At 43.6% G+C, this 12,570-nt stretch overlaps 1 protein-coding gene across 1 annotated transcript in view; it reads right to left on the bottom strand.

The window, feature by feature from the left end:
- The window catches only part of LOC126426455 (uncharacterized), a 125,014-nt gene that overhangs the window by 22,559 nt on the left and 89,885 nt on the right, over nt 1-12,570 (bottom strand). Inside the window, exon 8 of the mRNA XM_050088369.1 lies at nt 9,270-9,397. Coding sequence (XP_049944326.1) covers nt 9,270-9,397 — 128 coding nt within the window. The remainder of the gene's footprint in view (nt 1-9,269; nt 9,398-12,570) is intronic.

Consider the following 12,570-nt stretch of genomic DNA (forward strand, 5'->3'; position numbering starts at 1 on the left):
AGGTTGCTGTGTACAGTGCACAATGAGTAATCAAAGCTGAAATGTGCAAGCACTGGGACAAACGGATTTTGAGCCCTATGTCTGCTTGTGTCAATCCAGTATCGTTCACAGCGCTCTACTTTCCAACTTCATACAGTTTGTATTGTTTGTGGATGAGGCCTCATTCATCCGTGATGTTGTTTTCAAAAGCCAAACAGGCAGATCTAGAATGAGGACAACACCCACGCCACCCATATCGGAGGCCAACAGCAAAGATTCTCAGTCAAGGTATTTTAGGGCATTATCCAAGACCATTCCACTTTAGTATTAATGTTTGCAAGCACCTGAAGAATACTCACACTCATTGTAGGACTGGAAAGGGGGGGGTCATCTCTGATGGCCATTGCGAGCGTTGGATCTTACAACCCTCGACTTCATTCTCTGAGGTTATGCCAAGATGTAGGTGTACGAAACACCTGTAGATACAGCTGAAGACCTGCTTGCCAGGGTCCCAGCTGCCTGTCTCCTGGTACAACATTGTTGCTCACGGGCGAGGCCTCCACGACGAGTGCGGCCGCTTCATGTTTAAAAATGATTAAAGATGTAGCTGTTGTCACACGCATCGACTCAGTCTGTGTTTCGTCAAGTTCCTACACAGTTGTCACTTCTGCCCAGCTGCTCAGAACAATAAAGTGTGACATGTCTTGGAAGACAGTAGCGTCATTGACTCGATTCCACTATCGCAGTAGCCGCCACGATACAGGAATGATCTGTGAGGATATGCTGACATCACTCCGAAACTGTGATCACAGAGAGAGCGTCATGCAGTCAAAGGTCGTGAGGTGGTGGTATGAATGTGGGAAATTTTCAAGAACACTGTCATCCTGAATATGAAATCATTCAACTGTATGTCAGTCAGACACCTTAGGCAAGTGTACGGTGGTGGAGAGAAAAACGGATTTACTTGTGTTGCAGATATGCGCAAATATTATTTTCTTAATAAAATTTTTGTACCTATTTTAATACTCCCGAGCTCATTTTTTACAGTTCTTTTGTCAGCTATGTTTATTTACCAGGTGACATCTACACTCTTTTTTGAGAACTGTCGAGACGATTTCCCAAGTTTCTGCAATGTGTCACTCAAAACGTAACCGATCAGCAGCTACTTGCAGCCAGCATAATCCCTTTCGTGCATTTCTGTCACAGCACAATCCCACTCGTTTAATATGTGGAAGTTCTTTTCTTACGAGAAATAAACCCGTTTGTTCTGCCTTGCGTCCACGCTTGGTAAGTAATGAGAGCAGTTGCAAGTTGAGAGAGGCATGTGTAAATGTGTACCAACACGCTGGGCACTGTCGCAATGCGCTATGTGTAAGTAATGTTAGTGGGGAGAGAAGAAGCGTGATGGACTGCGACTTGAATTGCTGATCAGCGCACGCTGCGTGGCTGAAGGGGTTTGTAAACAGCCCTGCGGGGGGCGACCCGAGTCTTTCTCTCTCTCCGACTGCCAGCCAGCCCTGATATCGGAGTCAAGCGCTCGTGCGGTATCCGTGACGACGATGGTGACTGCAGTCATGGCCACGCACGTTGGATAACAATGATGACGCCGCACTGTTGTCACTGTTTACCGACGACGGTGTGGTGTCATTCAGCAAGGTCAGTTTGGCAGAGGATGAAAGCAAGTATACATATTTTCTATACTGTTTTTGTTTATACACTACTGGCCATTAAAATTGCTACACCACGAAGATGACGTGCTACAGACGCGAAATTACACCGACAGGAAGAAGATGCTGTGATATGCAAATGATTAGCTTTTCAGAGCATTCACAGAATGTTGGTGCCGGTGGCGACACCTACAACGTGCTGACATGAGGAAAGTTTCCAACCGATTTCTCATACACAAACAGCAGTTGACCGGCGTTGCCTGGTGAAACGTTGATATGATGCCTCGTGTAAGGAGGAGAAATGCGTACCATCACGTCTCCGACTTTGATAAAGGTCGGATTGTAGCCTATCGCGATTGCGGTTTATCGAATCGCGACATTGCTGCTCGCTTTGGTCGAGATCCAATGACTGTTAGCAGACTATTGAAACGGTGGGTTCAGGAAGGTACTACGGAACGCCGTCCTGGATCCCAAGTGCCCCGTATCACTAGCAGTCGAGATGACAGGCATCTTATCCGCGTAGCTGTAATGGATCGTGCAGTCACATCTCGATCCCTGAGTCTACAGATGGGGACATTTGCAAGACAACAATCATCTGCACGAACAGTTCGACGACTCTTGCAGCAGCATGGACTATCAGCTTGGAGAATGTGGCTGCGGTTACCCTTGACGCTGCATCACAGACAGGAGCGCCTGCTATGGTGTACTTAACGACGAACCTGGGTGCACGAATGGCAAAACGTCATATTTTCGGATGAATCCAGGTTCTGTTTACAGCATCATGATGGTCGCATCGGTGTTTGGCGACATCGCGGTAAACGCACATTGGAAGCGTGTATTCGTCATCGCCATACTGGCGAATCACCCAGCGTGGTGGTAAGGGGTGCCATTGGTTACACGTCTGTCACCTCTTGTTCGTAATGACGGCACTTTGAACAGTGGACGTTACATTGCAGATGTCTTACGACCCATGGCTCTACCCTCTCTCTGCGAAATCCTACATTTCAGCAGGATAATGTACGACCGCATGTTGCAGGTCCTGTACGGGCCTTTCTGGATACAGAAAATGTCCGACTGCTGCCCTGGCCAGCACATTCTCCAGATCTCTCACCAATTGAAAACGTCTGGTCAATGGTGGCCGACCAAGTGGCGCGTCACAATACGTCAGTCACTACTCTTGATGAACTGCGGTATCGTGTTGAGGCTACATGGGCAGCTGTTCCTGTACACGCCATCAAAGCTCTGTTTGACTCAATGCCCAGACGTATCAAGGCCGTTATTACGGCCAGAGGTGGTTGTTCTGGGTGCTGATTTCTCAGGATCTATGCACCGAAATTCCATGAAAATGTAATCACTGTCTAGAATGTCACTGTCACTCTAGTTCTAGAATAAAATATTTGTCCAATGAATACCCGTTTATCATCTCCATTTCTTCTTGGTGTAGCAATTTTAATGGCTAGTAGTGTGATTCTTATGTGTTCTACTTCTTCTTTTCTAGCTGTGAGCAGGCGTTAGTCGCTGTGGGATCTGAACCCAGCAGGTGATAATGATGATGACGATGATGATGATCTCTGGGGAACGACTTCGATTGTTCAGAGGCAGATATCGCTTATTCTACAGTATTAAATTTTTTGTTTGTTATTTTTGAGATGCTCTACTCTGTAGATGTTCTCAATGCGAATTGCGGTGTTTTGACACGACCACCAGCTACTAGTTCTTTTGCACCTGTGTTTTCGTTTGGGTTTGTCCGTATTCTTTCAGACACATTCCCCTACTGACGTCATACACCTCCTCTAGTACCCATGCTGGATATGCCCTTAATGACAAACATGCCCACTGATGATGAGTTGCTGGAAGTGTATTCCAGTAATGAACACAACAACAGTTTTACTTGTAAGTACTCAGAATTTATTATTATTATTATACGAATATGGATTTTTATTTCTCCTGCCGTAGATACTTATCAACTGCGTCTGTTTCTCCTTCTTGTGTGCAGAGTTATTAGGAGTTCGACGTGTTGTTGAGGGGAAGAGCATTGTCCAAGTTAGGGGGAGAGCTGTCGTGACATCATGGGGTGAGTCGATACCAGAGTGGTCATACTGAGTCACTTTTCTGAGGTGCAGGAAAGGGGGTCCTGTAAGACACTCAGCTGTATACCCTGCCTTGATTTATGTTCATAAGGTTTTGATCAACTTATTCTGGGGTCCAGTTACATCTCTCTTCAAAAGTATATACTGCTAACAAAAAGCATGTCCTAATGCCCAGAATCATAACGAGAGGAATTTAAATTGATTTCCATGGTTGCTTCTCACTAGTGATAGAAATTAACCAAAAAATACAGGGCATACAGATACACAAAAATTCCAGATGTCCACTGACGTTCTAATTTCTCGTTTATGGCCGAATGTAGGAAAGCCATAAGAAGAAGACAAACATTAACACGCTGTGTGGCACATCGACAAAGAAGTCGAGCGTAAATTAGGTGGTCCCCTCTTCTTGTCCATATTAGCCGAGAAACATCCAAAAAGTGTAGACCTGCTGCTAATCTCTGAAGACGATAAGCAACACAACGTTTGGACAAAATGCATGTCCCACCTACGTTCCTCTGAAATGAAAACAAAAAAGGAGCAAGATATTTTTGCTGTAGATGTCTCAAGTTGTTTACCAAGAGCAGGTATCTTGAAAGACACCTGATTGACTGCTAGAGCCAGGAAACAGTAGGTGTGGAAATGCTTATCAAGGATAAACGGTTCTCGAAGTTTAAGAATGCCTCTCACCAACACTTCTGTCCCTTCGTCGTTTACGTCGATTTAGAGCGCCTCCTAGCTCCTGTGGTACAGTGTGAACGTGGTGCCTCTGCCTCCCATATCACTGCCACAAATGATGATTGTGACATGTGGCTACCCATCAAGTCCTGTGCACTAAAATTAAAATCTTATGTCAAGGGAATACTGCAAGATGGTTGCTCACTGAGCTTGAAAGTCTTGTATGGGGTGTTTATAACATTTATAGTGAAAATGTCCTCATGACCAATGTGAAGGAGAATGATGCATTGTACAAGCAGGCAGCTGATCGTTATACCTGGGGACTGTGACTGGACAGAGGTGAGGAAGCTCCCTGTAGACACTGTTGCCACGTAACGGGGAAGTACCAGAGTAAAGCTGACAACCCATGTAACTTTAAGTACCAACTGCCACAGCACACAGCCATCTTTTACACAATTTAAGTGAGCATGATGCTCACTTTCTAGTTCAGCACTTTGACGAGTCTGGGTTATAGGATGATAAGATCAGTGTCACTGCTGACACCGTTGACAAATACATGCCGCTTCAAAGAGGATCACACCACTTCCTGGATTCACAACGTTTCATGCTCACGTCTCTTTAGAAATTTGCTGAACCAACGCGTCCTGAAGATATTCTCAGCAAAGGGAGCCACTTATCTCGATGATGTTGAGTTTCCAGAGTTTCAACTTGTGACGGAGAAGGGGTCTTCCCATACGAATATCTGGATTCTCTAGTAAACTAAGAGGCATTTCGATAGTGAATGGAAAGAACGGGCAATTGGTGAATGAACAGCAGGACTTCGGCATCTCTGATTTATCAGAACATGTAAAATGATGAACACGAATGTACATCTGACCGGCAACATCTTCGAGAAGTTCTGTAGCATATGGCTGAGATTTCGTGGGATGCCATGTTAAGAAAGACACAAGCCAGCATCGGATTCTTGACCAACATTGTCATGCTTGTCTTCCTGGAACATGCGATTCACGAGTAACTTTGCCAACGTGTGCATAGGTATGCCAAGGCAAATAACCTGCAAATGATCGAGGACGAGTACAGGTTGTCTGACGATTTCAGTATCATCCTTTTCCTGGGTGTAAACTGTCTCTACAGGCAAACCATGCAACAACGTCTACCATTTGGAGGGTTCTGATGGATGTCCAAAGGGGAAATCACCAGACTGAGGAAAGAGATAAAATATTTGGCCACTATGCTGTTAAGGGATATGTCCTAGAGGTAGAGCTGGACTATCCCACAAGTCTGCATGACAGACACGGTGATTTGCACAGCCTGAAAGACTTTCACGTTCAGGGACTTCAGCAGGTGCCTCTTCTAGGGCATTGGCGCTGCACCACAAATGCTTATCAGGAGACCTTTCGATTGAGGTTATACTGAGGTATATACAGGAATTCCAGCTGGAAGCAGGGGTGTCCTATCACGATCACAAGTGGTTCATCGAGGGGCATAGGTGTGGAAATCTGCTGCACCCAGACTATTTACTGATGTGTCTGGGTGGGTTTATTTGTTAGTAAAAAGATAAAAAGCTGTTCCACTTGACTGGGTGTGTGTGGAATAATTTGATGAACTGTTTGTCACAGTTATGACTGCATATTTGAGATTATGAATGTTTCATTGCACACTGCGTGCGTCCATGTGTATGTGTGTGTGTGTGTGTGTGTGTGTGTGTGTGTGTGTGTGTGTGTGTATTGTTTTTGAGCTGCCATTGCTGTTGCTGTTCTAAGTATGTACACACTGAAAACATCTCTCTCTCTCTGAGTAACTAATAAGTGTTTAATAGACATTGGAAATTAAAAAATTACCTTATACACAAAAGAATGTGTATATTGTAATGAATCAATTGCGAAATAACAAAACAGTTACGTATATGAGAAATACGAGAAAAAATGGAAATTAAAAGCTTTCAGTTGTTTTCACAATACAGGTGTTCTTCTTTTTCATATTTTTTGAATGAAATACCTCCTTTATCAGTTTTATATTGATGGCAGGTGCCAGAGAAAAAAGAAATCCTTTTCGAATACAATATTTTTTAATTTTACATACATACATACATACATGGCCGACCGGTTCTAGACGGGATCGCGATTTATCGCCTCCAGTTCGTATTTGCGTAAGTCGAGCTTTGCGGATGTGCGCCAGGAATACTGCACGCTTTTACGTGTGTGTGTGTGTGTGTGTGTGTGTGTGTGTGTGTGTGTGGGACGTGCGTCACGTCTCGCAGTGACAGCATGCGGTTAGCGGTCAGCGGGCAGCTAACATCCCGTTTACGGTCTGAGCCGCTTCGTGCTTCCGCCAGCCCGGCTGTGGGCGTCACAACAACACAGGGCGAGGGAGGCCAGCGGGGGACACGGGCCGAGTCCACACCGTAGGGGGTGCAGCGCACGGACAAACCCAAAATCACTGTAGTGGTGACACTTGGCTGCAGTCGACTCTTACCCGTACGTCGATAAGCAGTATAGAAAACGAAAAATAAAATTCAGAATTTCCCTCGTTGTGCAGGAGCAGTGAATTGGAAGGTGGTGCATACTTTTGAATCGGCCCCTTCCAATACGTTGAATCCGTCGTCCTTGCCATGGCGCCACTGCGCTTTCTGCCATCTAGACCTAATCTATGCCGGCCGGTGTGGCCGAGCGGTTCTAAACGCTTCAGTCTGGAACCGCGAGACTGCTACGGTCGCAGGTTCGAATCCTGCCTCTGGCATGGATGTGTGTGATGTCCTTAAGTTAGTTAGGTTTAAGTAGTTCTAAGTTCTAGGGGACTGATGACCTGATAAGTTAAGTCCCATAGTGCTCAGAGCCATTTGAACTATTCTGAACATACATAAATACATATTTGTACACAGTATTATGTGAGAGCCCAGTTACCAGGGGCACAGGGTCAAAATCGTAAGCTGCGTCGTTACGTGGGCCACAGCACGCTTTGCCGTACTACTCTGCAGTGCTGTAGTGAAGAACCACGAGAGGAATTATCTCGAATACGAATACCTCAAGACTGCTGCAGCTGTCTGAAGACTTAAGTTTCATTCAGAAAGCAAAGTGTGTCTTTAAATCGAAACTATCTGTACATCATTGGTTTCATGGAATAACTTTTCGCAATTACACTTTTCCTAAGCAGGTGCAGTGTTGATCAACTAAGCGTAGCGGCACCACAAATGCAATAAAGAAGTCGTCCTTTAAACATTCTCGCAAGCTGTGAGGTACTAACTCTACAAAATATTGGATACGTATCAGGTAAATTGCCTTTGCTGCAGTGAAATGCTTGGATGATGGTAACGAAAACAAGATTCAATGACAGGACATGATACGATGTCGGCAGAAACCATTCTTAAATACGGAACCCGCTGCTATCAATCGTTGAAATTACCATCCAGCAAACATCCGTAATATTTATAGGAAAAAGATTTAATCTACCCAGAACCTTCTCAGGTCACTAAAACAGGTATCGCCTAATTCTCTTCTCAAAGGATCCAAAATGAGGCTCACACGACACTTTAGGGACTGCCACGTTGCTACACACGCCACAAAAAGTTACACAAAGACACAGATCATACTGCGTCCTTTTACTTTCCATGTATACTACTGTCAGAATCCAAACAGTCATAATGCACAGTAGCCATTCTATGTGTTGAGTTGTTTGGGGAAGGAGACCAGACAGCGAGGTCATCGGTCTCATCGGATTAGGGAAGGATGGGGAAGGAGGTCGGCCGTGCCCTAAATCAGAATGGTCGGACACGGGATTGAACCGTCGTCCTCCCGAATGCGAGTCCAGTGTATGTGTTAAGACCACATAACTTTTATTCTCGGTAGTGCGAAAATCACGGGTGGTAGTGTTCATAAATCATAGACAGAGAATTCAGACTCGATAATGGTTCGAGTTAGGCCACGAGACACGTGCAGAAAGGCTAACGACTGAGATGAATGCTCTCAGAAAGCAGCATCCGGTTTCAGGTTAGTCTGACAGGTTTTCTTTGGCCTTGACGCATTAACTAGATATTCCGCTTGTGACTGTAGTAGCACAGTGCCTTTAACAAAGCCACTCGCAGACGCAACACGCGCTAACTGGTGGACCCCATCTGCATGTTTTCGTTATTGACGCGCGTCCTCTGTGGCTGCGGCGGCTGGGGCATTGCCGTGTCACACGGACAGTGCTGGCTGGCAGTGGTGAGCACAGGGGGCCACCAATGGCGTCGAGCCACAAGTGTCAGCTGCGCTATCGTCTTGTCATGGAGTCCTGGGAAATGGTCACGTGAATATTAACGTGGGAAGACGTTGAACAGTTGTGTCGAAATGTATGAATTATGTGGTATGTATACAGGTTCATTACGAGACTTGAAGTTGACGAACCTCCATGTTGAGCGTAAGTATTTTTATAGGCCTTCCATATGGAGTAGAGATTCTTAGGAAGAGAAGATGCTGATGGAGACTTGAAATGCCACACTGAGACTCTAGACCACTCTCCACTAAATATGAAGCTAACATGCAACAGCTTGTAAAGCAGGACTGTATACAAAGTTATCTGAATCTGTTAAAGAAGTAGCTAGCAAATACGAGAAAAGAAAGATACAGACGATTTTCTTCGATCTCTAACCATTCCGAGCTTAGTCTCCCTGTATCATGGCCCCAAAAGGCTCACAGAAGTAGAGGTTGGTTCAGAATTCTTCCAGATGGTTAGTATTAGAACTGGAGAGCCAAAGATAGCTACAGTGTGAAGAAGGTTAACTGGGAAACACTCTCCAAGAACTGACCACGTGGTGTGTGTCATTTTCTCACCCCCTGTACATATAATACAGTTTATAAGAGGAGGAAAAAACTCCACTTACCATACTTTCGAATGCGAGGGGAACCAACAGCTGCGAGGCGTGCGTCGCACCGAGTGAGAGCAGCTGCGCCAAGTCCCGCCAGTAGCTGGAGAGTCGTTCCCGGAAAACAGCCGCCTGGGCCTGCAGCTCTGCACAAGACGGGAGACGACGGACTGGTAAACAAGCCAGTGGATCAGACTTCTGAAGGAAGCACAGCTTTCACTTTCTGCCCCCACAAAGTGTATGCAGGTAAGCATTTACCTTTTGAAACTAGATCAATATACAATGTCAGTAATCATATGAGTTACAGTGTGGACACCTAGACCGGACGTTACAAAGCTCATATTCCAGCGACAAATTTAAAGAGCACATCAAGCAAAGAGAGAGGAGTACCACCACCTAACGTAGATCCAGTAATAAAAATTAACCTAAGGGTGGAAGTATCAAAATACCTGAAGAAGTGGAAATATACAACTATTTCAAAAATCACCCACACAACTTGCCCAACAATAAGACAGATTTAAGAAATAAGAGATCTTGAGATAAATTCGAGTCAGTTTTATGTGCTAATAGTAGAAAGTAACATTAATGAGGATGTATAGTTTGGCTATTTCACCTTGACTTACTGACAAGCATAGGACATAACGATTTGCACAGGATCGTGATTATGCTGGTTTTATAATATGAGTAGTCTTTACGACGTTTCCCGTGAGTTGTATGATATGTATGGAAATGAGGAAGAATTATGTCCACTCATACACGTTTTTATAATTAGGGTGTATTTGTTTTAACATAGGTAATGTATTTTAATAATTCAGTAAAAAAAATGAATAAGGTGTTTTGCAAGTGTAACTGAAAAAGCCATTCTCGGCCTAAATGTTCTAAGGACCATGGAAATGTATGACTACATTTGTACTGGTACAGTACCTTACATATGAACAGTACATTTTGCAATTACATGCTGATACACATAATGTTCTTTAATTTGTGACAAGTATCCCATCACATGTTTTTATCTCATTTTTGTACTCCTTTTTCTTTTTAGTTGTCCAGTGGATCAATTCATGTACGAAAGTTGTTGTGAAGGCGATTTATGCCTTTGTGATGTTAATATGGTACAAAGAATACATATGTAAAATTATATATATATATATATATATATATATATATATATATATATATATATATATATGGTTATTACTGCCATGGTGTCATGAGTAGCCAAGCTACTGTAAGCCTTTGACGATGGATGCGATATGTACTATTACGCTCCATCATAATACAGAAGTGTCTTATCTTATTTCTTTACATCAAATGATTGTATTGTAAACAGAATGGCAAATTCTGTTAACGAATGTAAACACAATGTTAAGATACTCTGATATAAAACGTTTACTGTGGGATGTATAATCACTGCTAAGAACAAAGAAGAAACGACTTGTGAATATGTTCCCCACCAACCGCCTCAGTTGTCATATGAACAACATGAAGAGTGATTTGAGGGGATTCATGATAGTGAAGTTAACATCAGTAACAATAAATTTACCTTATGCCACTACTATGACCCTTACGCTCATCTAAAGTTGATGTACACTCGGAGTTAGGAGACTCAACATACAGAGACAACAGTGAGATATACACACGTCAGAAGATTCGTAAATTTTTACACCTCCAGTGGCCCAATGTAAGTGATGTGCTGTTTTTAGCATTTGTTGTAATATAACTGCCTCATGTATAGGATGATAGTGGCGTTCTATACATGCCATCTGCCCTTCACTTTTCGGTTATTGCTGTATACCTGTACAAAGTGCATGGGATTGAAAATGTAGTCGTGAAAACAAATAATGTTACAGTTAGTGGCAGATACGACGTCTTTAAGAAAAATACTGCATTATTTTCGCATTTCGTCCTTATGCGAGCTTATTTTCAGTACAGAAAAGACATTGCTAAAGATGGAGAATGATGTGTGTATACGATGTTTATTGCGTTCCTAATGCTATTGGAATTACTCAGCGGCAAATCGCAAAAGAGAAAGTCCAAGGAACGTGCATCTTTACGAGTTTGTAAGAAAAACGAATCATCGGCATGAGGGACTTGAGAGCATCGAACCGACACATTACACTGGCATCTGGCTGTAGGGCAACGACTGCAGAATGTATAGCAGCGGGTTCGGGTGGAGACAACCGAGTGCTGAGAAGTTCACCAGCCATCACAGACAGACCGATGTAACCTGGGTTGAGATCTGTGGCTACCACTGACACCACACCACAAGCAGCATAGTGTAGGGCGTTCTGTGGTGTTCAGCGGCGGGAGTCGCTTTTGCCTGTGGCGGTCAGGTCGACGCTGCTCTGTCCTCAGGTGGCCTCGTGTGACGTCACGGGAAGCAGCGGTCGTCGAGATGCCTACCTTTCCAGCCACAGAAACAAACGGGGGTTAGGAAGACTCGCGATCAAATCATGTGGAAGGCATATGGAACAGTTCTTCGGAATTTCGAAAATTCTTGAGAAATTTGGAAGCCAAATTATTATTCAACTTGGTTCTCGCGTTAAACAATCAGTATCTCTGGAAAATATCATTCACATAGTTCTGTATGTTGCAAGGGCACATAAGTGCGAGGACATCCGCACAATTACCTAAAGAGCTCTCACACTCAAGTTGCTGACAAGAATATGTGTATAAGAGGAAAAAGAAGATTGAGGAAGTGCTAGATTACGATCAGTTTGGTTTTAGGAAAGGTAAAGGCATCAGAGAAGGACTTCTGGGTTGGCGATTGATGATTAAAGTGAGACTTAAGGACAAAGCGAGAAACGTCCGTAGGCTTTGTAGTCAAAAATCATACGATAATTTAAAATGATGCAGGATTTCCGAAACTCTCAGGAAAATGGGAGTAACCTCTTGCAAAAGAAGGGTTACGTGCAATATGTACATCAAACAAGAGGATAAAATAGGAGGACCAATAACAGCTAAAATTAGGAAAGGTGAAAGACATACATGTAATCGCCCCTACCATTCAATCTGTACATCGAAGAAGGAATGAGAGGTTCAGAAATGGAATTAAAATTCGTGCTGAAAGGATATCAATGACAGGAATAGCTGATGTCATTGCTGTTCTCAGTGGAAGGGAGAGGTAATTTTAGGAGGTGTTGAATAGAATGAACAATCTAATGGGTACACTCTATGAATTAAGTCTAACCCGAAGAAAGACTAAATTAATGAAGTCTAGCAGAAATGGGATCAGTGTTCAACTTAAGGTCAGAACTGTAGACGAGGATCTAGACCAACTGAAATAATTCTGCTACCTTGAGAATAAAGTAACTCATAA

Source organism: Schistocerca serialis, chromosome 11 (assembly GCF_023864345.2).
Source record: "Schistocerca serialis cubense isolate TAMUIC-IGC-003099 chromosome 11, iqSchSeri2.2, whole genome shotgun sequence".
Classification (NCBI taxonomy): domain Eukaryota; kingdom Metazoa; phylum Arthropoda; class Insecta; order Orthoptera; family Acrididae; genus Schistocerca; species Schistocerca serialis.